This window comes from Dromiciops gliroides, chromosome 1, assembly GCF_019393635.1.
Source record: "Dromiciops gliroides isolate mDroGli1 chromosome 1, mDroGli1.pri, whole genome shotgun sequence".
In the NCBI taxonomy this organism is placed as follows: Eukaryota; Metazoa; Chordata; class Mammalia; order Microbiotheria; family Microbiotheriidae; genus Dromiciops; species Dromiciops gliroides.
Window position 1 is genome coordinate 710,041,682 of NC_057861.1, and position 25,710 is coordinate 710,067,391.

At 45.0% G+C, this 25,710-nt stretch overlaps 2 protein-coding genes across 2 annotated transcripts in view; one reads left to right on the plus strand and one right to left on the minus strand.

The window, feature by feature from the left end:
• The first annotated feature begins 2,085 nt into the window (after positions 1 to 2,085).
• On the plus strand, positions 2,086 to 19,965 carry SEC13 (SEC13 homolog, nuclear pore and COPII coat complex component). Its single transcript, XM_043976426.1, has 9 exons — positions 2,086 to 2,259; positions 4,895 to 4,939; positions 6,306 to 6,421; positions 9,312 to 9,463; positions 9,725 to 9,858; positions 11,797 to 11,930; positions 12,905 to 13,028; positions 14,017 to 14,163; positions 19,432 to 19,965. Exons 1-9 carry the CDS (start codon positions 2,257 to 2,259, stop codon positions 19,540 to 19,542), a joined length of 966 nt encoding a protein of 321 aa, XP_043832361.1. The 5' UTR covers positions 2,086 to 2,256; the 3' UTR covers positions 19,543 to 19,965.
• A 5,615-nt stretch (positions 19,966 to 25,580) lies between these two features.
• TATDN2 (TatD DNase domain containing 2) overlaps positions 25,581 to 25,710 on the minus strand; it is a 64,941-nt gene continuing 64,811 nt past the window's right edge. The window contains exon 8 of the mRNA XM_043976423.1: positions 25,581 to 25,686. Coding sequence (XP_043832358.1) covers positions 25,650 to 25,686 — 37 coding nt within the window. The 3' untranslated portion in view covers positions 25,581 to 25,649. The remainder of the gene's footprint in view (positions 25,687 to 25,710) is intronic.

A 25,710-nucleotide genomic window follows, 5' to 3' on the forward strand; every position in this document is an offset into this window, starting at 1 on the left:
CAGACACTCAACACTTACTAGCTGTGTGACCCTGGGCAAGTCGCTTAACAATTGCCTCACTAAAAAAAAACAAAAAACAAACAAAAAAAACCCAATATTACTGTTTCTATACACAGTGTTCTCTTGGTTCTGCTCACTTCACTATACATTAGTTCATATAAGTCTTTCCAGGTTTTTCTGAAATCATCCCTCTTGTCATTTCTTATAGCACAATAATATTCTATCACAATCATATACCATAGTTTGTTTAGCCATTCCCCAATTGATGGACATTCTTTTGATTTCTAATTCTTAGCCACCACAAAAAGAGCTGGTATATATATATATACACAGAGAGAGAGAGAGAGAAAATTTGACCCTCACAAACAACCCTGATAGGTAGGTAGTATATCATTGTTAATTTATGGATGAGGAAACTGGATCAGAGCAATTAGGTGATTTGCCCAGGGTCCCACAGTTAATGTGTCTGAGCTGGGATTTGAACCCAAGTCCTTCTGATTCTAATTCCAGTACACTATGCTGGTTAAATATTGCCTTACTTGTCATGGTATTTTAAGGGAAGGCGGGGCCTCCACCCACACACCCCCACACACAACACACTAACTAGACAGCATGCCCTGAAAGGTCCCATCTAGCCCTAAAATTCTGTGATCTTCCAGCTTTTCTTATCTTTCTCCCTAATATCCTTTTCTCTCCCTTTTTTGTATCTCATCCCATCTCCTCTAGCCCCAACCTGCACTGGCCGATTAGTAATATACTCTTTTATTTTTTATTTATTTTTTTATTTTTTTGGTGAGGCAATTGGGGTTAAGTGACTTGCCCTGGGTCACACAGCTAATAAGTGTTAAGTGTCTGAGGCCAGATTTGAACTCAGGTCCTCCTGACTCCAGGGCCGGTGCTCTATCCACTGCACCACCTAGCTGCCCCAATATACTCTTATTACTTGAGATTCTATGCCCCTCAAAGACAGAAAAGGTGTCCAATTAGTTTTGCTGAGAGACCTTCAGCACCTCTGTGAAAGCTCCCCATGGATATGATACAGTGCCTGACACTCTCTCCACAGTGAAGTCTTGACCTCCGGGAACTTAACACAATATTATGAGTGGACCAGGAAAGGAAGGAGAGTTTGGAAGGAAAAAAAAAAAAGAGGAGAAAGAGAGGAAAAAGAGGAGGCAGCATGCTGTGGTTGAAAGCATGGGGGATTTTTTAAGTAAATAGATTTGAATCTTGGCTCTGCCTCATAACAAATATATGACTGAGTAAATTCCTTCCCCTTCAGTATCTCAATTTGGTCCTCAATTTCTTCATCTGTAAAATAAGAGCTGCTAGGATAATCTCTCAAATCCATTCCAGCTTCTATTAAAGGAGGTTTGTGGATTTAATGAAAAGGGGCAGGAATTGGGAGCATCCTGGTTGGAAGAAGTGAAGAAAGCAGACAGACACTGAGGTATAAACTCACTTGGGAGTCAATACCAATGGCTCAGTTCAATTCCACCAGGCTTAATCACCCGCTCACGTGTTGATACAGGCTTTGGTTTTCCCCATAGCCCTGTGGGGCAGGTAGCCCACATTGTCTTATTCCCATTTCACAGATGGGGAAACAGGCTCAGAGAAGCTGTCGGTCACCCCAGATCACACAGGTAGTGGGCAGTAACTGTGAGGATTCAAACCCAGGTGTCCTTGGCCAACACTTTGTCCACTCCCTCACTGGCACAGGGCACTTAGATGGTCGGGTCTCAGGACCGAGGTTGGCTGCAACCTGGGTAGGGGCAGAATGGGGTGGAATGAGCCTGGTCTAAAGCATGCAAGACCTGAATTCAAATGCTGATTCAATCCCTTATTAGCGGTGGGATTTTGCGCAAGTCCCTTAATCAGCCTGAGCCTCAGTTTCCTCCTCTATAAAATAAGAGGGATGAACTCAATAGCCTTTACGGTCCCTCCTCGACTCCAAGTCCATTATCCCATAACATAAGATCTGGAGAATCGAGCCGCTCCAGCCCCCCACCCCCCCCTCCCTCCGCACGTGTCAAAATTTCTGCGCCTGCGCAGCAAAAGGAGCGCAGACTTAAGACGCTTCGGAATCTTTCTTCGAAGGCTCCGTTTCCACTCCGGAAGCCTCTCCGTGGTGGAGAAACCCGGATCTGTCTCCCGGGCACTCTGACAGCGGCACCGGAAGTGACCCGTCCTGGGCGCAGCCGTCGCCGGGAGGAGCTGCCACGTCCGAGCCCGGGAACTGCCACCGCCGCTGCCGCCACCATGGTAAGATCTCTCTGCTCTGCGAGCCGGGGTGGGAAGGAGGGGTGGGAGGCAAGGGACGGGGCCGCGGGCCGCAGCTTCCCTCACACCGGGGCCGGGGTGTGAGGAGAGCCGCAGGCCCAGGCCGGAGCCGGTGGGGACGACAGGCTCGGCCGAGCTGGCTCCTGCCCCCATCTCGAGAACGGGGGCGCCTAGTGACCGTCCCCCCGTCTCGGGGCGGAGTGTGAGCCGGGCCAAAGTGCGGTCGACCCTGGGGCTCGAACCAGATAAGACGCCTGGGCTGCTGGGGGCTTCGTGGGGGGGTGGGGGGGAGAGGAAGAGGGGCGGCAGCCTTTGTGCGGCCCTTACTCCGCACCAGTCACCGGGGCTGTGAAGGCCGAAAGAAAACACACCGTCAGGCCCTCAGAGGGCCTGAGCTCGACCTGGCCGTGGGGCCAAATGTCCACCCTCCTTTGTGGGGAGGGGGAGGAGACTAAGCGCCTTTAGCGGGGAATCCCGGTAGGCCTCCAGTGGGGGCTGAGGTGACCGTGGAGCTTTTAGCCCCAAAGCTAAGTCCGGAGCTTCTTGTTCTATAGCAGAAGAGTTGGTAAATGTAAATTACAGCCTGTCCCAGAAGTCTTGGTGCAACCTAAAGCTTTCCTATGAGACTCCCAAGTGTAGCACGGCCCGTAATAAGGGAAAGATCATTTGTCATAAATACGAGAGTCACCCGGTACCCTGAAAATGACGTTGACCTGGGAGTCAGGAGGCCCGCGTTCTGCTTAGTTGCAGCTTAATATCTGGTGTGACCCTGAGCGGTCCAGCCCGGACTCCAAAGTCACCTCTAGCTCTGATCGTCTATGATTATCTTCTTGAAGTCTTAAGTTCATGGCTTAACAGCCTAGAGCTGTTGTGAGTGAGCCCCACCACGTGGCATCTGTCAAAGTCCAAACCAGCTGGGAAGCAAATTGCCTTTTAGGAGATGTGTGCGAATTGTTATACTGACGCCAGACCAAGGCATGAGGCTGGTTTCCCCCTCAGACTTTTAGTGGGAGAGTGGTCCTTGTTCTCCTTGCATCAGTTATGCTACAAAGGTTAGGAATAAACTCCTGACAGCTATAATTTAACCTCAGTAATGCATCATGAGGCTTCCACTAATGTAGCTGTATTTCAAATTATATTTTATTCTTTATTTCGGTTATCAATCAGTCAATAAACATTTATTAAGTGCCTTCTTGGTGCCAGATACGGTGCTAAGTGATGGGAATACAAAAAGAGGCAAAAGACAGACCCTGCCTTCAAGTTCCTAATAGACTTTCTGTAGAAGGTGGAATTTTAGTTGGGACTTATGGAAGCCAGGGAGGGCAGTAATCGGAGCAGAGGAGGACAAGGGTTCCAGGCATGGGAGAAGAGCCAGAAGAGAAAGCCCAGCGCCAAGACAACTCCTTGTGTAAAACATCTATTTTATTTGCTCCACAGTTCCCTCTTGTAAGCTTCAAGAGGTGGGGCCTGGTTCTAATTGTTTTAAATTTAGTAAACAAAAATATATTCACTCCATTCATCTACTTGCTGCTATAATAGACTTTGCTTATATCCAACCCTTATATCCAGTCCCTGCCTTCACTATTTTAAAGAATACTAAGTCTTGTAATATTTTTTAGTGGGATTTAAACAGAAAAAGTGGAAATGGATGAAGTTATAAGAAATATCTATATCACATCTAACTATGCTTTTGCTCTCTTCTTGCAATTTTAATATTGACCATACTTCAGTGCTTCAAGTGTTAGTATTGGTAGTCCATTCTTAGTAATAATTGCTATGTACATAAAACCGTGTGGTTACAGAGGGCTTTACACAAAGAATTTTCAGGCTAGTGGAGAATTCCATTCAATTCAGGAAACATTTATTAAGCACTTGCTGTGGGTCAGTCATTGTTCTGAACTAAGGGTAAAAAGCCAAAAAGGAAAGAAGTTGTTGCCCCTGGTAGCATACCTTCTTTTGAAGGGAACAGGACACAATATACACATAGATGGGCAAATGTAAAACATAGAAAATAATTACAAAACGAGGAAAATGTTGACAACTACAGGGTAACGTACACATCAGTAATTCACATCAGGCAAGATATAACAAACTCTGTAAGAGACAAAAATGCCCTTGAAATTCACAAGAGGCTGAGTGAGGTCCCTTTTTTTCTATGAGGGTGGCCAGAGAAGGCTCCCTAGAAGGGGTAGCATCTTCAGTTGGGCCTTGAAGGATGGATGGAATTTACAAAGTCAGAAAACTATGGCAGTAGCACCATAGACCCAGGCATCTTGTAGTCTTCAGAATCCATATGTGCTCTACAGACTACTTAGCACACAGATATGCCGCCAGTATTAGGTGGATGACTTCACTTACTCAGAAATGGTGTGGTAAGAAGCAGCCCCAGTAGGATTGTAGCCCAAGATTGGAGAGTCAGGGAGGTCTAATCCAATTTGTACAGAAAGTGCTGCAGAAGCTTAATGAGGTAGAAAGGGCCAGAGCCTATAACTGCTGAAGTTTGTATTGAGAAAATAGTGAAAGGATAGAAGACCATTAGATGGAAATAATGGATCAGATTCCTGAGGAGGTTGCTTTATAATTGCCACTATTAATTCAATGTAATTTTTGGTTTTAGGTGTCGGTCATTAACACTGTGGATACCTCCCATGAGGACATGATTGTGAGTATTCCATTTAACAATTACTTCAAGAAATCTGAAGCTGACGTTCTTGTGTGATTGTACAGTTTTTATTTTTAATTATGCAATTTTTCTGTGTTTATGAACCAAAATAGGGTGGGGTTTTTTGAGAATTTGGCAGACTCCAGTATTTAGCCATTAGAAGACCACATCCAGCCTTTCTTAGAGTAACAGGTCCCCTTCAGAAATGTTCCTGTTGTTTGACAGGCTGCCAGATTGGGTCAACATAGAGGAGGAGTCCTTAGCCCTTTTTGTGTCATAGTCCCCTCTGGCAGCAGTCTGATAAAGAAGGCTTTTAAATACATAAAAGAAAATATGCAAGATTACAAAGGAAACCAGTTATATTGAATTACAGTTGAAAGTTTACAGATCCCAGATTAAGAACTCCTGGTATTGAGGCACTTGTAACTTTCCATCCTAATGGTCAGCAGTGTGTCTGTTGGGCCTCACAGTGACTGGAAGCTGGGTTTTTTTGGTTTGTTTTTTTTTCCCCAAATCTTCTGCTGAAAGTGTTTTGCATCCTGGGTTGTTTCATTGGCTAACTGTGATGCCACATATTCAAGGTCTGTGAAGGCCATGAAACGGTTGTTAGAAAGGAGAAAATACAGCCCTAAGACTTAGAGATCCAGCTTTGGCTAGAACCTGAGAGAAATAAGGGATTTGGCTTTGATTTCCTAAAGCAGAATCAGAATGCTTTCCTTACATAGTCTAGTAACTTCCTCCGGTCCAACTTTGATAAGAAGTGGGAAAGTAAACGGCTGGGGTAGAATGTTAGCAGAAAATAAATAAGCTCATTAGTCTAATAAACCTAGTTATTATGGGAAGCAAAAGAAGCGGAGAGTTGCTTGAGATCCCGATGGTACAGGTCAGCAGCAGAGCCAGCACGTATGGCAAGGGCATCCAAAATGTTTTGTGGGAAAGGAACCCCAGTGGCATTCGGGTGCTTAAGATTGTCGAGAGAAGGAATAAGAGAACAGTTCTAGCCTGCCTTTCAGATTCAGTCCTGTGTGCTAGATATAGATATTAGGAGTATAGAAGTGACTGAGACAGGGCCTCTGCCCTCCAGGAGCCTACCTATGGTGAGGTTGTAATACACACAAGGAAAATGCAGCTCTGTATTCAGCTGGCATGGTATAAATAAAGGGACTTCAATATTTAATACTAGCTGTGCAAGAAGAACACTTTATATTGAAGAACATGCAGTATAAACCAACTTCTCAGATTTCTCTGGAACTGAATTGACTTGAGCAGTGTTTTTGTTTCTCAAATTTAAAATCTCTGCCTCAGTAATAATGGGCATGAGCCCCCAGAGTCTCCACATCTCCTGATTTTTCTGTTCCGTATTCAGCACGATGCCCAGATGGACTATTATGGCACCCGCTTGGCCACCTGCTCATCAGATAGATCTGTCAAAATCTTTGATGTGAGGAACGGGGGTCAGATCCTCATTGCTGACCTGAGGGGGTAAGTATGTCTGAGAAAATTCTGTGGGGGAAAAAGATTTTGTTTCTCAGATCTTAATACAATAGACTTTGGAAAATGAAATAACAACTCAGACTTTATCAGAACAGAATGTGTTTATCAAAGAGGATAGAGAGGAGGCTGTTATCCTACGGAGCATATTTCAGCCTTTAAAAGCCTCATTTTGCCCAAAGTGATTCCAGCATTAGCTGAAGCTCTTTAAAGGAAGTGGCTTCATTGGAATAATATCCATAATCCCATTAATTCCCCTGATTCACAAAGCAGAAGTTAATCAGTTGGGGAAAATGAGGCACAAACTGCCTTCAGACAGTTGAGGAGGGTTCTTGGTTTCCTGAATTGTAACTGAAATGCTAAGTTCAAGAATCTACAAAGCAAAACAAAGAATTACCATTGATAGATTGCTAGGGCCAGATCTTGTACATTCTCTACTCTTCCCTACACTGAATTGTTATTTATGCCTGTGCTTAGAAAAGTCAATAGCAATTCTTCTATATTCAGTGCATCAATGATAGTCAAAATCAGTCTAGTCCTAGTTTATCAGTTCTTTTAGTGTGGCCCGGGTTGAGGTATTAGCCCAATAAAACAAAGGGAGAAGGGCTGCCTGGGATTTGGAACCTTCTGGTAAGGGAAGAAGTAGAGACTGAGGAGAAGGAGGTTGACCTGTCTTTGGGCCAAAGCAGTGGAGCCCATGAGACATCATGGACTATATTCAAGGCACTGCTAGGCCCTAGAGTGACAAAGACAAAAATAAAAGTCTCTGCCCTTGAGGGTTTTAGATACAACATCTATACTGTTAGGAAAAGATACGATTGAGGAGGGAGAGAGCCTTAACAACCAGGAGGGTTGGAAAAGGCTTCACAGTGAAGATGCCTAGTACGGATTCTGAGGAGCAGAAGTCAAGGCAGATTGTATCCCAGACACCTGAGACAGCTGCCTGTACAGAGGCAGGCATGGAAAGGGGCTCTGATACCAAGTTCAGGGAACAGGAAGTTGTACAGAAACATCTCTCCTATGGAGGGAAGTCACATGAAACCAGGCTTCCAGTCTGCTGGAGACAGATTGTGGAAGACCTGAAATGCCCAGGGGAGGAGTTTATATTTTATCCAAGAGGTGGCGGAAAACCACGAAAGAGTTTGGAATAAGTGAGTAACACAGACATGAGGAATATGATTTTGCCAGCTCTGTATAGGATGAGTTGGAGAGGGGACAGACTGAAAACAGACACCAGTTGGGAGATTGTTATTATTATAGGCAAGGTAAGAGGTGATGAGAGCATTATTAGGGTGGAAAGAAGGATAGATAGGAGAGCTATGGAACAGTGGGCAGGACCAATTAAATATGTAGGGAGAAGGAACAAGGGAGAGAAAGCATCATGGATGCTACAGGGTATAAACCGGAGATCCTAGAAGAATGGTGTTACTGCTGTGCTTTACCTCTACCTATTGGGAAGCAAGAAACATGAATTTTAGTCTCAGCTCTGCCACTTGCTACCTGTGTGAGATCTTGAGCAAGTCGGTATATCTTTGGGCTTCTGTGTCTTCATCTGTAAATTAAAGGGGATGATTAAAAAAAAATTTTTTTTTTAAATGGGGCAGCTAGGTGGCGCAGTGGATAGAGCACTGGCCCTGGAGTCAGGAGGACCTGAGTTCAAATCTGGCCTCAGACACTTAACACTTACTAACTGGGCAAGTCACAGCCCCAACTGCCTCACTCGGAAAAAAAAAAAAAAATTAAAGGGGATGGACTAGATCAGTGGTTCCCAACCTCTTTTAAGCAGACACATCAGATCATAGATTTAGGATTTGATGGATCTCCCATTTTATAGATGAGGAAAACTAAGGTCAGGAGAGGATCCAGGGCCTCTGATTCTCAATCCCTTGCTCTTTGCCCTTTTCCATACTGCCTCAAACCCCAATTATAGCTTTTTTAAAATGTTGCAAACCCCCCCCCCCCATATGATAGTTATACTGTTAGTGTTCAGTGCGGCTTCTATTAATTTGGTAATACTTTAAAATTAATTCAAGGAGCAGCTAGGTGGCGCAGTGGATAAAGCACTGGCCCTGGATTCAGGAGGACCTGAGTTCAAATCCAGCCTTAGACACTTGACATTAGCTGTGTGACCCTGGGCAAGTCACTTAACCCCCGTTGCCCTGCAAAAAAAAAAAATCATATTAACTATAATAGTATCCATACATATATGAAAAAAATCATTATCCATAATGTTTATTTTGTTGGAGCCTAGTAGAAATAACACTCGATTCACATCTGAATCCATAAGTCAGAAACCATGGGCACGATTATCCATAGGGTGCCTTCTAGCTCTGAATTGCTTCTTCTACCCAGCACTGGACATTTTGGGAAAAGGCATCGTTTCTGTCGTTACATGAACAATTTTGTCCTTAGCCATTGTCCCAGCCAATACTAGAACTATGGGATACAGCTGGAAGGGGCCTTTAAAATCTAGTCTAATCCAGCCCCACCGTACCGCCATTTTCCAGTTTAAGAATCTAAGTCTTGGAGAGCAAAAGGGTTTCTCTAAGATTACAGGGTTAACAAATAATAAAGGCAGGATTCCTGTGTGGTACAATAGAAGGAGTATTGACTCAGTTCAGAAAGGCAGCACCTAGATTGAGAGCCCAGCTTTCTGGTGCCCTTGGGCAAGGGACTGAATGAACCTCACTGGGCCTCAGCTTCTTCATGGCTAAAATGAGGGGGTTGGACCAGACAGCTCTAAGGTCCTTTTCAGCCTTAGGGCTGTGACCCCAGTCCAGTGTTCTTTGCTGCTGTACCACACAGCTCAGGAAGCCGTTTTATGTGGCAGATTCCCAAGGCACTTGTTGGTCTTCCAGTCAATCTTTGGTCTCTCTTATAGTCACGAAGGCCCTGTGTGGCAAGTGGCCTGGGCTCATCCTATGTATGGAAACATCTTGGCCTCCTGCTCCTATGACCGGAAAGTCATCATCTGGAAAGAAGAAAATGGCACATGGGAAAAGACCTACGAGTACACAGGACATGACTCCTCAGGTGTGCAGGGTCTTATGGGAATTGTGTAGTCATGTGACCCTCAGCCACCTCCATACGGCCTACACGCTCTTTCTCCAGGCCCTCCTCCAGGTTTTCTCTCCCCTTTTGCTCACGCGCTTCCCAACTGCTGCCGTTTGCTCGACTTCTCTCTCGTCTGTGCCACTGCTAGAAAGACATCCCATTCCTTAGCTATCCCAACGCCTAGTGGAACCCTCACTGCTTCTCTCTCGTCATATCTCACCGTCGCTGTTTTTCCAACAGTGAACTCAGTGTGCTGGGCCCCCCATGACTATGGGCTCCTTCTTGCCTGTGGCAGCTCCGACGGAGCTATCTCCCTGCTGAGTTATAGCGGCGAGGGGCAGTGGGAAGTGAAGAAGATCAACAATGCCCACACCGTAAGTCCTGCGCACCCGGGCTGTGGTTTTCAGACAGGCAGTTTCAAGGAATTTGCAGTTCATGTATACACCCCCCTCCAGAGTAGCAGGGGGGGCAACCCAGGTCCTAGAGTAATGACCCACTTAACCCAGGGTCAGCCAGCCCTGTGCTCAAGGGAAAGAGATTTCATTTTTTCACACTCAGTTTATCCAGGTGCCAACTTGATAAAATTTGTCCTTTTTGCATGCTGGAGGAGGTAGGGAGGCACAGTGCCCATCACAGACTGGGTGGCATATGGTGCTGACTTGCTTGGGTTGTGAGGGTTAGTTAACATGTGCCTCTCATAGGCAGTGGCTCGTGAGTGGCAAGGGAGGGGGCGTGACAGTAGCTGCTCATCCATGGGGCATCTTAGTAGCAGTGCCATAGGCTGGCGGCCTCTGTGCCAAACTAAAGTGCACCACTTGGCTATGACGATCTTGGGAATTCATTTCCCTCTACTCCAGAGCATTAAAACTAAAGCAAGCCAGGGAGGTTTTTTTTTTCTATCTTTTTTTTTTTTTTTTTTTTTTTTTTGGTCTTTGGGGGTTTTTTTTGGCGGGGCAGTGGGGGTTAAGTGACTTGCCCAGGGTCACACAGCTAGTAAGTTTCAAGTGTCTGAGGCTGGATTTGAACTCAGATATTCCTGAATCCAGGGCCAGTGCTTTAACCACTGCCGCCATCTAGCTGCCCCCATTTTTTTTTCTTTTTAAATGTTTTATCAGTGCTTTTTTATATACCACTATTGACTTCACGGTGACTCCACTGTCCTTCCCCCAGCCCTCACGGAACTTTACCTTTTAACATTTGAGAAAAACAAATCCACACATCGGCCACATTTGAAAATTTTTTCCTCATTCTGTATACATGGCCACCATCTTTCTGTGGAGAAGTAGGAAGAGTGATACTTCACCATCAGTCTTCTGAGGTCATAGTAGTTCACTACATTGATCAGAGTTTTGAAGTCAAAAGAGGTATTGTAACTATTTCTGTATATATGAGACTTCTCCCTCTGTGATTCTGTTCCGTAATGATTGGGCCAGCGTACAGTGCTGCCTGTCTTTCCACAGCCCAACCAACACTTGACCTTCTGATCTGTCATCCTTGCTGATGGTGGGAGGAGAGTGGAGCCTCAGAGTTGTTCTCATTTGTATTTCTCTTAAAATTGTTGATTTGGTTCAATCTTTCAAAAGGTTCTTGAGAGCTTGTATTTCTGCTTTTGAAAACTGCCAGTTTGTGACCTTTGATCACTGTCCAGGGAGCGATAGGTCACAAATCTAGTGAAAGACAAAGGGAATAAAATAATATGTCGGTTCCAGGTTTTAATTGCCCCCAATGCAATACAGCTGAAATCCTAAAGCTTGAAAGCCTAGACAGTTTCCTTACAAATTCCTAAATGCACTGCAAACCTTGCACCTAAGGGAGCCCTGAGACGCTTACCATTGGGGCTTGGCCATCTCTTCTCTCCTGAATGGTCCATCTAGAAAATTCTAGTGAAGCCAGGATGGTTTTTCTCCATGCTTTGACTCTCTCTCTACCTGGGTCTGAGTCCCAAGCAGGTGCCACCTCCTAGAGGAAGTCTTTCCTCATCCCCCTAGTTTGTGCTCTCTCCTTCCTCAACCAGTCATCTCTATACTGATCTGTTTACGTGGAGTATATAAGCTGCCTGACTGCAGGGACTCTACTTGTGTCTTTAGGTCTTCAGCGCCCACCACAGCACCTTGCACATAATAGGCACTAAATAAATGCTCATTGGGTTGGATTGGATTGGATTATCTCATGTATTTGGCTTCTGGAATTCAATGAATGCCTGTGCCCTGCATCTTCCTCGAAGAGTAGCTACTCTTTTCATGCAAGTGAACATATGCTGTTAATTTGTGGGGTAAAAGGCCAAGTAGCATCTTGTTTCTCTCTCTGTTCAGATTGGCTGTAATGCTGTGAGCTGGGCTCCTGCAGTCATCCCTGGGAGCCTGGTAGACCAGCCGTCTGGACAGAAGCCAAACTACATCAAGAAGTTTGCCTCGGGTGGCTGTGACAACCTGGTCAAGCTGTGGAAGTAGGTGGGCCCTCTGGGGGACTTTGGGCTCTTTGGTCTGTCTTAGAGACAGAGTCCTTGCTGTTTACCCAGACAGCAGCTAGCATTGCCAACTCCCCCTAAACAAGGGTGGCTCCTTCTCCTTATTATGTCTCCAAAATGTTTTCCCTCAAAGTCCTCACTGTTTTGGAGGATTCAGAAACTGATCTCTCTTCATAATCGTAGACATTTGGTAATAGTTATCCCATTAGGGGGTGGCTAGGTGGCACAGTGGATAAAGCACCGGCCCTGGATTCAGGAGGACCTGAGTTCACATCCGGCCTCAGACACTTGACACTTGCTAGCTGTGTGACCCTGGGCAAGTCACTTAACCCCCATTGCCCCACGAGCAAAAAAAAAAAAATCCCATTAGTGTTCAGAGTCCCACCCTAGGGGTACGTAGAGACAAGTGAACTTACCCTTGGGGGCAACCTTTTTACGGGATAGAGTTAATCACATTAAGGAGATTTCAGTAGATCAAGAGGAGAAAATCAAAACAATAAAAAATAATAATAGAATCTGTATACCTCTTTTAAGGCTTGCAAAGTGTTTTACATATGTTAGCTCATTTGATTCTCATAACCACCCTATAACATAGATGCCCTTGCTGTCTCCACTTTAAAGATGACAAAACTGAGGCAAATGGAGGTCAAATGACTTGTTCATAGTCACACAATCATTAGGTATTGGAGGCAGTATTTGAACTCATCTTCCTGGTATCCAGATTCAGTGTTCTTATGTACTTGCCAACCTGATGCCCAAAAGAATAAAGAGCTTACCATCCCCCCAGTGGATGCTCAGAATTCAGCTTGTAGCGTTTTGGTTTGAGGAAAATTCCCATTATCCAAACTGCCCAGTACTAAGAAGTATCATTAGTCACTAGAAAAAAGACAGCCTTTCAAGAAGACAGCAGGCTGCGAGCCGCTTTCCTCACTTTCTTCTTGTCCGCTTGTTAGGGAGGAGGAGGATGGTCAGTGGAAAGAGGATCAGAAACTGGAAGCTCACAGTGACTGGGTCCGAGATGTGGCCTGGGCCCCCTCCATCGGCCTGCCAACAAGCACCATTGCCAGCTGCTCCCAGGTGAGCCCCCAGGGTGTGAAGAGGAAGGGCAGACACGTGATGTGTCTTTGAGGTGACAGATGGAATCACTGGACAAAGGTGTGGCCCCATACTTAGTCCCAGCCTTTGTGAGACACATTTCTGAGAATCACGATGAACCAGAGACGGGAATTATTGTCCAGCTTTGGAGGGCAAAGAGAATAGGGAGACTAGAGAGCCAGCTTCAGTCTGCAGGGAACTTGACCGGCAGCAGCAGGACAGACAGTGAATGTGGCCGCATCCTCGGGGGTTATAGTCTCCTACCCACTAGAGACGTGGTTGGCCATCAGAGGTGCCATTCAAGACAGCTGACCCTTGTCCTCTAGAATGTAGAGTAAGTGTGGTGTTTCTTCTTTGTCTGATTTCTCTTCCAGGTCTAATTTTTGTCTTTGTGTCCTTGGTGTCTGCCAAGTGCACAGGTAGACAGTTCTACTCAGCCAACTGGGGGAATTCTCATGAAGGAATTATCATAGGGTGGAAGGGATTTAACAGATAGAGGAGAGTAGGTTTGTTTGCCCAAGTCTTTGGTCTGCACAGACTTAGAGTTAGTAGAATGGACCAAGGAAAAGTGGAGTCGGCTGGAACAAAGGAAATACAGGGTAGCCAGAGAACAGAAGCTCTTGTAGCTCCATCTGAAGGGAGAGTTTGCTTTGGGGCAATGAAGGAAGGTTGGGCCTTGAGTCTAAGAGCAAAAAAGTCTAATTTGGTGGTGGCGACTGGGTATGAAAACTTGCCTGTTTTCATTATGTGAAAGTGATTTGGGGTGTGGGCATCAAAGGTTGTGTTTTCTTTTGTTTCCTGTCCTTTTAAATGTAAGTTCCTGAGGAAAGGGAGGTAAGAACCCCAGTGGAAAAGCCTGTGCCAGTCATCCTATGAGGGGAGTACTACAGATGCCCAGCACAGGCCTCCTAAAGTTCCCCACCGTCCACTGAGTGCCAAGGGAACCATTGCTGACTGCACTTCTTTCTAGGATGGCCGAGTGTTCATCTGGACCTGTGATGATGCTTCTGGAAACACATGGTCTCCCAGGTTACTGCACAAGTTCAATGACGTCGTGTGGCATGTGAGCTGGTCCATCACAGCCAACATCTTGGCTGTTTCAGGAGGAGACAACAAAGTGAGTGTTCTCTTTCATTTGAAACCCTTAGCTCTTGGATTGAAAAGCCTCACAGTTGGGGGATAGGGAGACAACAAAGATTCTTTAAAAAAAAAGTTATTCATGCCTTTTGTTTTTACATCAGTCATTTCATGACATACAGTCTTATACACACACACACCTGTGTGTGTTTGACACAGAAAAACAGTTAAGCAAATCCCACTGACATAATGAGAGATAGATATATGCTACATTCTGCCCCAGTGTCAACTCCTGCCTATGCCCACACTCAGCCCCCATGGAAGGAGGGAGGTAGATTTCTTCATCTCTTTTCCAGATCCAAGATTGGTCATGACGCCCACCCAGGGTTTGGCCTCATTTGAGTATTATCACAATGTATATTGTTCTCCCTTTTTTGCTTACTTCATTCATTCTGTCTCAGTTCATACAAGCCTTCCCATGTTTTTCTGAATTCTGCATATTTGCCATTTCTTATAGCACAATAATATTCCATTATGCCACTTACTGATTCAGCCATGTAATCAGTGGGTGCCCACCTTGTTATCAGTTTTTTTGCTACCATAAAAAAACTGCTGCAGTGAATATTTTGGTACATTTGGTACATCCTCTCTGCCTTGGACCTCCTTGGAGAATATGCACAGCAGTGGGATCTCTAGATCAAAGGGTCTAAACAGTTTAGACTTTCTTACATAATCCTGAATTATTTTCTAGAGTGATTGGACCAAAACATGCTCCACTAATAATGTTTTATAGTTGCCTGCCTTCCACAGCCCCTCTCACATCCACTGTTTCCATCTTTGTCACCCTGATTTGCATTCAAAAAGACTTTGAACCCACAGAAACCTAAATGGAAATTGTCTTCCTCTTCCAAGATCAAATTAGCTATATTGTGACCACTAGAGGGTAGCATTGGTCTTCTCCCAATCGAGGACTGGCTTTCTTACTTTGCCTACATTGAGGGCAGGGGAAAGAGGAAGTAGGCCACATGTGACCAGTTTTCATCTTAAACAAGACAGTACTTTTTCAGCTCAGTTTGGGGGGGAGGGAGAACAGGGGAGGAGATTTTTAAGTGAGATTTAGAATTTATTAAATGTTCCCAAACACTAAGAAGGCAAATTTTAAAATTTAAGTTTTAATTGAGCATCTCTTATGTACCTGAGGAGAAGTAGGAAGGAAACACAGAAGTATTATTACATATACAATATATAAGACATGCTCCCTGCCCATTAAGCTCATCATCACATCAGGGATTCCAGCCATACATGTGTAAAGCAATTAGAGAGTAACACAAGATAGGCCATGATTCAGTGCTAACATGTGTACTACTGACCAACTTTATCTAAGTCAGAGTAGCGTGATATCTCTGCAGGCCAGAAAAATTGGGGCAGGCTTTGTGGAAGAAGTAGGTCTTCAGCTGGGCCAAACCTCAGCAGCAGAGTGATATCAATTATAGAAACCAGCTGCTACAAAAAGTATGGGAACATCCATCTTAAAAACCAATGAGCTGGGGCAGCTAGGTGGTACAATGGAAAGAGCACCAGCTCTGGATTCAAGAGGACCTGAGTTCAATTCCAGCCTCAGATACTTGACACTCACTAGCGGTGTGACCCTGGGCAAGTCACTTAACCCCAATTGCCTCACTAAAAAAAAAGAAAAGAAAAATGGAGTAAGTGGGGCAGCTAGGTGGCACAGTGGATAGAGCACGGGCCCTGGAATCAGGAGGACCTGAGTTCAAATCTGGCCTCGGACACTTAACATTTACTAGCTGTGTGACCCTGGGCAAGTCACTTAACCCCAATTGCCTCACCAACAAAAAAATGGACTAAGCCAGAAAGGCCTCCAGGAGACAGTGACACCGTAGCTGAGCCTTGAAAGGAGCTAGGGGTCCCAGCAGAGGATCAGCCTGGCTGGACTGTGGAGTAAGGGCGGGGAAGGGCAGGCAGCTGGAACCAGATGGGGGTTTTAAATGGCCAACAGACGAGCTCATCTCATGTCCTAGACACAAGAGGGAGCCACTGCAGCTTCGTCAGGAATGGCCAATCAGACCGGTGCTTTAGGAATTTGAGGTTGACAGCTATGGAGAATGGATGGGAGAAGGCAGAACCTCATGGCGAGAGAAATGAATTAGGAAGCTCTGGCAGTAATCCAAGAGAAATGTGCCAAGGGCCTGAGCTAGCATGGTGGCTGGAGGAGGCATGGATATGAGATGGGGAGCTGAGCACTTGTGAGCCTGGGGGGCTGGCATGTGGCAGGGCCTGTGATGGGAGAGGTATGCGTTTAAGAGCAAAACAAGACATCCATATGTGAAAAGTTAAATAGGAGTTCAATGACAGTATAACAGGATCTCAATTTATCTATGAAAGTGGGGTAGGGAGGGGGGCTGGTCAGCATCAAGGGTTTTTAACCTGTGGTCCATAAACTTAGATTTTCAGTATTCTGAGAATTGTTTCAATATAGTTGATTTCTGTGTCTCGATGAATTTTCTAAACATTCTGTCAGAGGTCCATGATGCAGGAAAGGTTAAGAACCCCTGGACTTGACAGTAGTGAAAGTCCCTCTCTGCCTCAGAGAGGTCACAAAGTACTCTATATGATATGCTAAATGAATTATTTCAATAGTCATCTTTTTTAGCCACTTTTACTTGCCTGCTGATTCATCTTATATATGCATGCAAAATATCCCAGTCTCTATGAAGAATTGAACAAACCCCCCCCCAAAAAAAGTGATCTGTAAAATAAATGCTATAAGTTTATAACAGGGAGAGATGGGGTGTGGGGTTTTTTTTGGGGGGGGGGTGAGGCAATTGGGATTAAGTGATTTGCCCAGGGTCACACAGCTAGTAAGTGTCAAATGTCTGAGGTCGGATTTGAACTCAGGTCCTCCTGAATCCAGGGCCGGTGCTCTATCCACTGTGCCACCTAGCTGCCCCTCAGGGAGAGATCTTTAAAGTTGGAATGGTCAGAAAAAACTTCATGAGAAAAATAGAAACTGAACATTCCCAGAGGAGGAGGTTCCATGGCTACCCAAACATACCTGAAACACTGCTTCACTCCTCCCAGAGCCAGATTAGAATGTGATTGGGAAGTATTTAACAAAATTAATAAAAATACAGCAAAACATCCTGTTCATAGATGGTTTTCTAACTCAGTCTGCAGCATACAGGGCTCTTTCTGTACGATTTCGAGGCCCCTTGTTTTTCTTTGTGTTTGATACTGCTACTCCTAGGGCACTTCCCTTTTGCTAAGTAGGAAAAGGAACAGAAACCTTAGGTTGCATTTCTTTGAGATTAAAATAAATTTTGAAAGATCCATAGTTTCATCATTGTCTTTACTTCCTCCACCAAATGGATCATAAACCCCAAATTCATACTTTTGTTGTATCATGCAGTGCTTGTCCTTGTTTTCCAAAAAAATCCTGCACAGAGAACCAACCAGAGCCAGAAGCGTCCCTTGGGTCCTTGCCTGAGTGACAGTGAAGTGGCATTGGTTCTTCGGTACAGTCTTTGTGTACACATCTTCAGACACACACCCATCTCTTCTTTGCCCCTGGTGTTATTTGTAATTTCAGTTGTTCTGAAATCATGGGCTTAATAGAAGGAAAAACTTGCTGACAATTAGAGCTGTTGGAAAGAGGAGCGGCCTCTTGAAGTAAAGACCACTGGTCAGGTATACTGTGGAGCTATGGGTTGGACTAGGTAGACTTGGGGCTTTTCTCCCCCAGAAGTTACACAAGGCTGTGATTCCCCACAATTTATAGCCAAATAGTGTTACCAAAAGGGTATTTGTTGTAAAGAAATGGGCTTTTGCACTGGTGAGCTGTTTGTAACTGAGGGTTGTATCATTTTCCAAATCCAGTCCGTCCCTCTGCAGCTCATTATACATCTGAAACCCCTACCTAAGATGAGCATCAGAGATTGGGGGGGGAGAGCAGAGGGGCTGAGCCCTGCCTATTCTTTCATCGACATAGGGAAACTCCCGCCCATGCAGATGGGTCCTTCTCTGAAACTTAGAATCTTAGAAAGTTGCCTCAGGCCCTGAGAAGTTTTATGACTTGCATCTGTGCCCAATGCCAGTATCTGGCCAAAGTAGAACTTGAACTCCTGACCGAGGGAAATGGGGAAACCCACTCTCCCCACTACTCCCTGCTGCTTTGCATAGTCTGTTCTCCATTTATTTGTTTTTGTTTTTTATGGGGCAATGGGGATTAAGTGACTTGCCCAGGGTCACACAGCAAGTAAGTGTCTGAGGCTGGATTTGAACTCAGGTCGTCCTGAATCCAGGGCCGATGCTTTATCCACTGCACCACCTAGCTGCCCCCTGGTCTCCATTTAAATGAAGCAGGTGTCCTTAACTTGACCAGTGCCAGGAGAAGCAAAGAGTTGAGATGAGACAGAGTTTTCACTTGCCTCTAAACTTAGAGTCTGGTTAAGTGGCCAACACTAGCTGCCTCACAGGCTTATTGTAAGAATCAAAAGAGATAATGTGTCTAGAGCAAGGAAGGGAAGAGATTAAGCATTTAGGTGTGCCCAGCGTGATGCTAAGCACTTGTACACATACTGTTTCATTTCATCCTCACAACAGCTCTGTGGGATCGCTGCTATCTTGATCCCCGTTTTATATATGGGGAAACTGAGGGCAGACAGTAGTTTTTAGTGACTTGTCCAGGATCACACAGCTAGTGAGTGTCTGAGGCTGGATTTGAACCCAGGGCATCTAGTCACTGTGTCACTTAGTAGGCTTTATCAAAGCATTTTTAAAACACTATGCACCAGCTATTATTATAACAATTATTAATAATTGCTATTTATTAAGTGATGCCATAATCTAAGCAATATGCTTTTGTTTTCTCCAAATTACTCTATTTCATTGAAGCAGCTTTGTAACATGACAGGTGGTGCAGCATCATCTGTAAATAGAAGGAACCTTTAGAGGATCTTGGTATCATCAGTAGAAAGTCCTCTTCTTTGGACATGATATACAACTCATTATCCATTTGAAGCCCTTCAGTCGGTGGGTCCAGCCCCTCCCCCTCTCAGAAGACATCTATGACACATCAGGGGAGCACAGGGCTTCCTGTTTGACCCCTCACTCGATGTCAGTCCTCACACCCCTCATGGAATCTTAGAGAATTTTGACATCTACATGAGACATACCTTGTCTGAGGAGAATCTTCAAGGCTGCATTTTGTTCTGCTGAGTCATTCTTTTAAAAATGTTTTTTTCTTTTTTTAAACTATTTACCTTATGATAATGAAGCTTTTTGCTTTCAGGTTACTCTGTGGAAGGAATCCGTTGATGGACAGTGGATGTGTATCAGTGATGTCAACAAAGGCCAAGGTTCGGTGTCATCAATCACAGAGGGTCAGCAGAATGAGCAGTGACCGAGGCAGTGCCATCAGGGCAGACACAACAAGGAATCAACCAGCCATGGAGCCAGAGGGCAGCTGTCCCCAGCCATGACCTCTGGAACTGCTACATCGTGGGTCAGCTGATGAACAGGTTTTTCCCAAACTGGGAAAGGAAATGAGATGATTCTGAATTCAGTAAGATCACACGTTCCTATGAATAGATGCAACCACAGTATTGATCATCTGCCTTAAAATGATTTGATTTCGTCTCAAAGTTAACTTGACTGGTTCAGAGCGCTTATAGTTTAAGAAAAAAATATTACAAATGGTCTTCAAAGCTGTTCATTTGAAAATATTTTTTTTATTGGCTACTTTTGTCTACCCCTAGAATTTGGGGTTTGGGGAGGGGTGGGGTTGTTTTCAAAATAATTGAATAAAGTCAATAGTAATTCTCTATTTTTGATTATCAATCTAGATTTTACAAAGGACTTTCACATCCAGCATCCTTTTTGGTCCTCAAAACCCTGAGATAGGCAAGACAGGAATTCTCATTTCCATTTTTAGAGGTGAGGAAATTGGAGCTTGGGGAGATAAAGTGCTTTGCTTGAGGTCACAGTAAGTGAAAACATGAGGCTCCAAACCTAGGGTCTCCCCATTCTTAAATCCCATGCACTTTCCCATCTCCTGCACTGCCCCTGATGTCCTGATCCAAGAGGAGAGGACAGAGTCGGGATCTTGAGGCTTTTTAAGGACATTTTATCTGTTGTCATTCTCCCCCTGCTCCTCTGGGAGCACCCACCACCCCCGCCTACCCCAAAAGCATAGAGCCTGGGATGATGACTCCACTTTGCTATGTCCTAGAGTCAGTCAATAGCCAAGTATTGGTAGAGTTGTTTACTCAGTGTCCAGCCCTGTGCACGGTGCTCAGCGGGATACAGGAGGAGAAAACATGTTCCTTGGCTTTGAGCAGCTTCACAATCTAGCCTTTAGACTATGTAATAACTCACTCTTAGGAAATGCTTTAAAGTTATTAAATGTATTGTAAATTCAGTATAATTTCCCTCACTGATCCTTTGTGAATATCATCTCCATCATTTTATAGCTAAGGAAAACTGAGGCTTGGTGACTTGCCCAAGGTCACATGGCTAATAACTGAAGGAGACTGATTGGAAGCCAGTTCTTCTGAGTTTTAAGGCAGGTCTCATTCTACCATAACACAGATGCTTCCTATGTGGTTATAATAAGAGCAGAGTTTTTCACATTGTAAGTAAGTGCTGGAGGGAGCCAATGTCATCTGTCTACATCTGCACCCACCAGCTTTAAGTTAGCACCCCTACCAGCCACTTGCCAAAGCATCACTTTCCACTGTTGTGAAGGTCCAGATGTGGCCCAGCGTGTTCTCATGGTCCTTCCATTGGAATCTTGGTGATTGTTTTTGGGGGTCCGGACCCATGCACTGAGACAGCCAACAGGAGAACTAGCTGGGTCCAGATGTTCACTTGCTTCCTGGCTTGTTTGCCACTCAGATCCTCTGATGCCTGACCCTGCCAGTCATCCTGGTATCTCCACAATTATACAGCAGAACACAGCCTCTGGCAGGGCCCACCCAGCTGAGAAGGCCCCCATTACGGGCCCCACAAGACTAGGAGCCATCAGGAACCAGCCTTCCTACCCAAGTTGATGGGAGGCTCATCTCTGGTTGGGGAGGCTTTGGTCCCCATCATGGGAGGCAGCGGCCCCACACCAATGGCATTGTGGGCCTTCTGAAGTGTTTTACACATTCCAATCCGTAGTACAAAGTGAATTGAACCAGTTTGAAATTCCCAACCCATTCCCCTCCCCATAAGTCATGTGATGGATGAAATCTGAAATAACAGGAAACAAAGGTTCAAGCTCCTGAGCATATTGATTTGTTAAGTAAGGCATGGCAATTGCATAACTGATTGCAACCAGGCTGCCTCAGCTTAGCACTGGACACCAAACACAGGGAAAGACAAATTTTTATGCATTAAAAGAAAACAAGATATAAACCAGCAGACAAGATTAGGTCATCTGATTTCCAATTGGAGGAAAGATATGGGGCTTTCTGAGTTGGGAACAGGTGCAATTCCCTAAAATCAGAAAAAGGGATGTCCCACCTCCTCAAGTGTCTATATTCAATCCAAGGAACAAGGAAACAGTAACTGACCTGTATAAGGCATACAGGCTGCTTGAGATGTATAATTATAAGAAAACTGCATCAGTCTTCGGATCTAATTGGATTTCTGGTCAGCATCACCAGGGTCCTAAGTTAAGTGTCTAAGCAATGGGTAGAGATGGTCCAGCTTCCCAACCATACAGGTCTAGGTTCAAATAATGCAATAAAGTTTTCTCACAATTCCCATAATTGAATAGTTTTCTCACAAGACAGAAATTGAACTAGACCCTTAATTGAATAGAAAGGGAACTGAATTGAAGCTCCAGAATTGAGTCACAAGATGGAGACAGTGTGGTTCACTCAATTTCCACAGTTACCTTCCTAACTACATGTAGTCTGAGTAAAAAAAAATGGACTATACGGGGGATTGGGAGAACAGGAAGGAGTTTGCAAAGATTCTCTAAATTTTTGTGTGGACAATCCTTCTGCAACATGGCATTTCCTGTTCAAAGAACATAGAGTTTTGGCCCCTTCCCAAAGAGCCCTAGTCTGGGCAGATTTCCTAGAAGCTAGACCACTAACTAGACAGAATTGATGGAGATGCAAGACCTCCACAGCATCACCAACCAATCCTGATCAAATTAGATTGAACCCAGACCCAAGACTGTGCTTAGGTGTTCCTCTGGGGGAAATTGAGAAAATGAGAACTTGAAACTTGACAATTTATTCTTTCTAAATTAAGGAGGAACATAGAAGGTAATTTCATAAAAATAAATATGTGCACTTCCCTTTTTTGAATTATAACTAGTCAATAAGGGAAGGGAAGGAAAAAGAGCCCTATAAGGTGAACCATCAGCATCTTAGACTTCCATTCACTTGGGACCTAAGATTTCTGCCTTATGGACCATTTGCTTTGTGGAGCTAATTAACTGGTTTACTGTTCTTAGCTCTTCAGTTGCTCATCCTTAAAAAGGAAAAGTTACAATGACCATCTTTGAAGGAGGAACCAAATACCCTGACCATTTGAGATCAAGCTGAGGAGCAAAATGGTCTAGAATGTTCTCCTTTTTGAAATGTTTTTATTCAGAAACTAGGACCTATCATTTCATCTGCACTGGGAATTCCCACTTGAAGAAACTTCCTCTTCCTGTGCAGGTCAGCAACTGTCTTGCCTTTCATAGTCTCAGAGCAAGGCTTCTGGGCATTTCTGGTGTCATGGACCCCTCAGCCTGTGGAGCCCTTCTCGGCATAATGCCAGGGTGGGGGGGGGGGGGCCTGGGGGGTTGTTTTTGTTTAATATTTTATTTTCCCCCAATTACATGTTGTTGTTGGGGGGTTTTGTGGGGCAATGGAGGTTAAGTGACTTGCCTAGGGTCACACAGCTACTAAGTGTCAAGTGTCTGAGGCCAGATTTTAACTCAGGTCCTCCTGAATCCAGGGCTGGTGCTTTATCCACTGTGCCACCTAGCTTTCCTCTCCCTGCCCCCCCACCACCACCCCCCGCCCAATTACATGTTAAAACTTTTTTTTTAACGTTTTGAGTTCCCAATTTAATCCCTCCCCTTTCCTTTCCCTGAGACAGTAAGCAATCTGATCTAATTTATACATGTCAGAAGAGTGTTTAAATGCCTAAAACACGTAGGCTGATGAAGGAAACCAATTAGATTGAAATGCAACTAATTGTCAAAAAGCTTTTTTAAGTTCACAGACTCTGTTAAGAACCCTTGTCTTAAAAATAGCAAGGGATGCAGTGGATAGAGCACCAACCCTGGATTCAGGAGGACCTGAGTTCAAATCCGGCCTCAGACACTTGACACTTACTAGCTGTGTGACCCTGGGCAAGTCACTTAACCCCAATTGCCTAACAAAAAAACAAAAAAAAGAATAACAAGCCATTCTTACCTGCTCCACCCTATTAGCCCCTAGAAAACAATTTCTTCCAGAAGTCATGTATATGCATGTTACAACAAGAAAAGCCCTTGCTCTAGAGTCAGAGTGCCTGGGTTCAAATCCTGCCTCTGCCACTTACTGCCTGTATAATCTTGTGCAATTCCCATCACTTCCCTTGAGCCTCAGTTCCCTCATCTCTTAAATGAAGGCATTGGAGTAGATGACCTCTGAGGTCCACTTCCAGCTCAGAACCAGTGACCCTCTGCAACAGGTCTGGAGTGAGGTCACTGAGGTGACCTTGGGCAGATAACCTCATCTCTAAGATGGAGGAATTGACCTCTGTGGTCTCTGAGGACCCCTCCCAATAGAAAGCCAGGCTCATTCCCTCTGGCCAAAGAATGAGTGCAGGACAGGGAGAAGGATCCACCTGTGGTGCCCAGGGCTCTATGGGAGTGTATGGGGCAAACTGCCTCAGTTTACCCAAATAACTCGAGACCACCAAGTCAAGCAGAGACATATTTATTACATTCCTGCAGGAATGGGCAAACTCAATGCCTGAGCCACAATAGCTAATACATGCCTTGACCTTTTATAGGAATGTTGGTCAGAGGGGAAGTCCCCACGCACACTAGGGCGAGCTCACAATCTAACATCCAAACCTGTCTCAGGGTGCGTGTTTAGCTCATGATCAATGTATGGAGACATGCATACGTGTTCCAGGAACAAGGGGGAAAAGAGGAGGGGGAACAAGGTCAAACCGAAGGAAGAGGGAACAGGGGAGTGACAGTCAGATGTTTCAGATCTCACAGTTCCCACTGACTCCCCTCTCCCGGCCCCCATCTCTAAAGATATTCAACTTGAATAACAGGAAGAGTCACTCAGGTGTTTCAGCATTGTTTTGTAGCCGTGTTAATTTTAGAAGGATGACAGGGTTAAAATTTATCTTTGGCTATGTTGGGAAATCAAAGAAATAGAATAAAGAATAAAAGAATAATCCATTGTTGGGACCCTAGGGTCAAGGGGATTCTGCTCTGAGAAAAAGAGACATGTCACTTAACATCTGGTCTCAACTTAATTGCTGCATCCTGTGCTGAGCCCCGTCCTTTCTTCTTGAGTCCCGAGTATTGAATTGGTGGGCAAACTCCCCGACCCACTCAACAGGGACTGGGGTTCTGACACATGATGGATTCCAGATAAAACTAAGATGTAGCTGACAAGTGGGGAGACTGAGCAGAAGTAAAAATACTGTTAATTGGCGATAAAACTTAAAGGAGACAGTGAGAATTTGACAAGCAATAACCTTTTAAACTAACTATACTGGGGCGGGGCTGGGTACCTTCCAGACCCCATCCTCAGAGTTTAATCTGACTCAAATCCATAATCATCTCATACAGGAGCCTGGAGGAGGGAGGAGATCCATCCCCGGGGGCAGTGAGAGTGGAGGGAAGATTGGGAGGGCCAAGGTAGAGCAGAGAAGAAATCCCACTTGGAGATGGCGAGGGTCCTTTCCAACCTCCTCTGGCTCCTTAGAGGTTTATAAATGGGTTCATACATTTTACCTCATTTGAGAAATACCCTCAGCTTGTCTGGGGACTCCCTCCTCCTGTGGATTCCCGAGCATGATAAAGCAACATGTCACTTCCTGGATGGCTGTGCCTTCCAAAGGAGGCGCCTCTCTTCTCCCCACACTCATCCTTCCTCCATACAGAGTCTCATTAAAAAGGACCCTGCCCTTGGGATGAGATGACTTGGGTTCTTGGAGCTGGAAAGGACCTGAGGGGTCATCTAGTCCAGCTTTCTCATTTTGTGGATGAGGAAACTGAAGCCCAGAGTCAAGCCACTGCCCAGGGTCAGAGCCAGGACTCAAATGGTTACTGCTTCATTAGTTTGTTAGGATCGTTGAGGATTTCCATGTTTGGCGTCTCCCAACCTTCTTCTTGAGAAAAAGTGTTCATACTATTAAGAGGTGAAGCCTTTGGCCTCTCTCAGAAAAGGACCCAAAAGGAGGCTGTGTTCCCTGGCCCGCACTCCGCCTCATTTGTCTCATGACCGATCTTGGAAGGCTTTGGCCCGGCGCCGTGATGGGGCTGCGATTCGTGGCTGACTTCTGAGACTATCTCATAATTTGGAGGCAAGAATCCAGAGAAACTCTGATTGGGGAAAGATGGAAGAAA

What these genes read in the sequence shown, in the direction of transcription:
- SEC13 (XM_043976426.1), top strand. An exon ending in CTCATTGCTGACCTGAGGGG is followed by an intron (nt 6,422 to 9,311) that starts GTAAGTATGTCT and finishes TCTCTCTTATAG; the next exon opens with TCACGAAGGCCCTGTGTGGC. An exon ending in AGATCAACAATGCCCACACC is followed by an intron (nt 9,859 to 11,796) that starts GTAAGTCCTGCG and finishes CTCTCTGTTCAG; the next exon opens with ATTGGCTGTAATGCTGTGAG.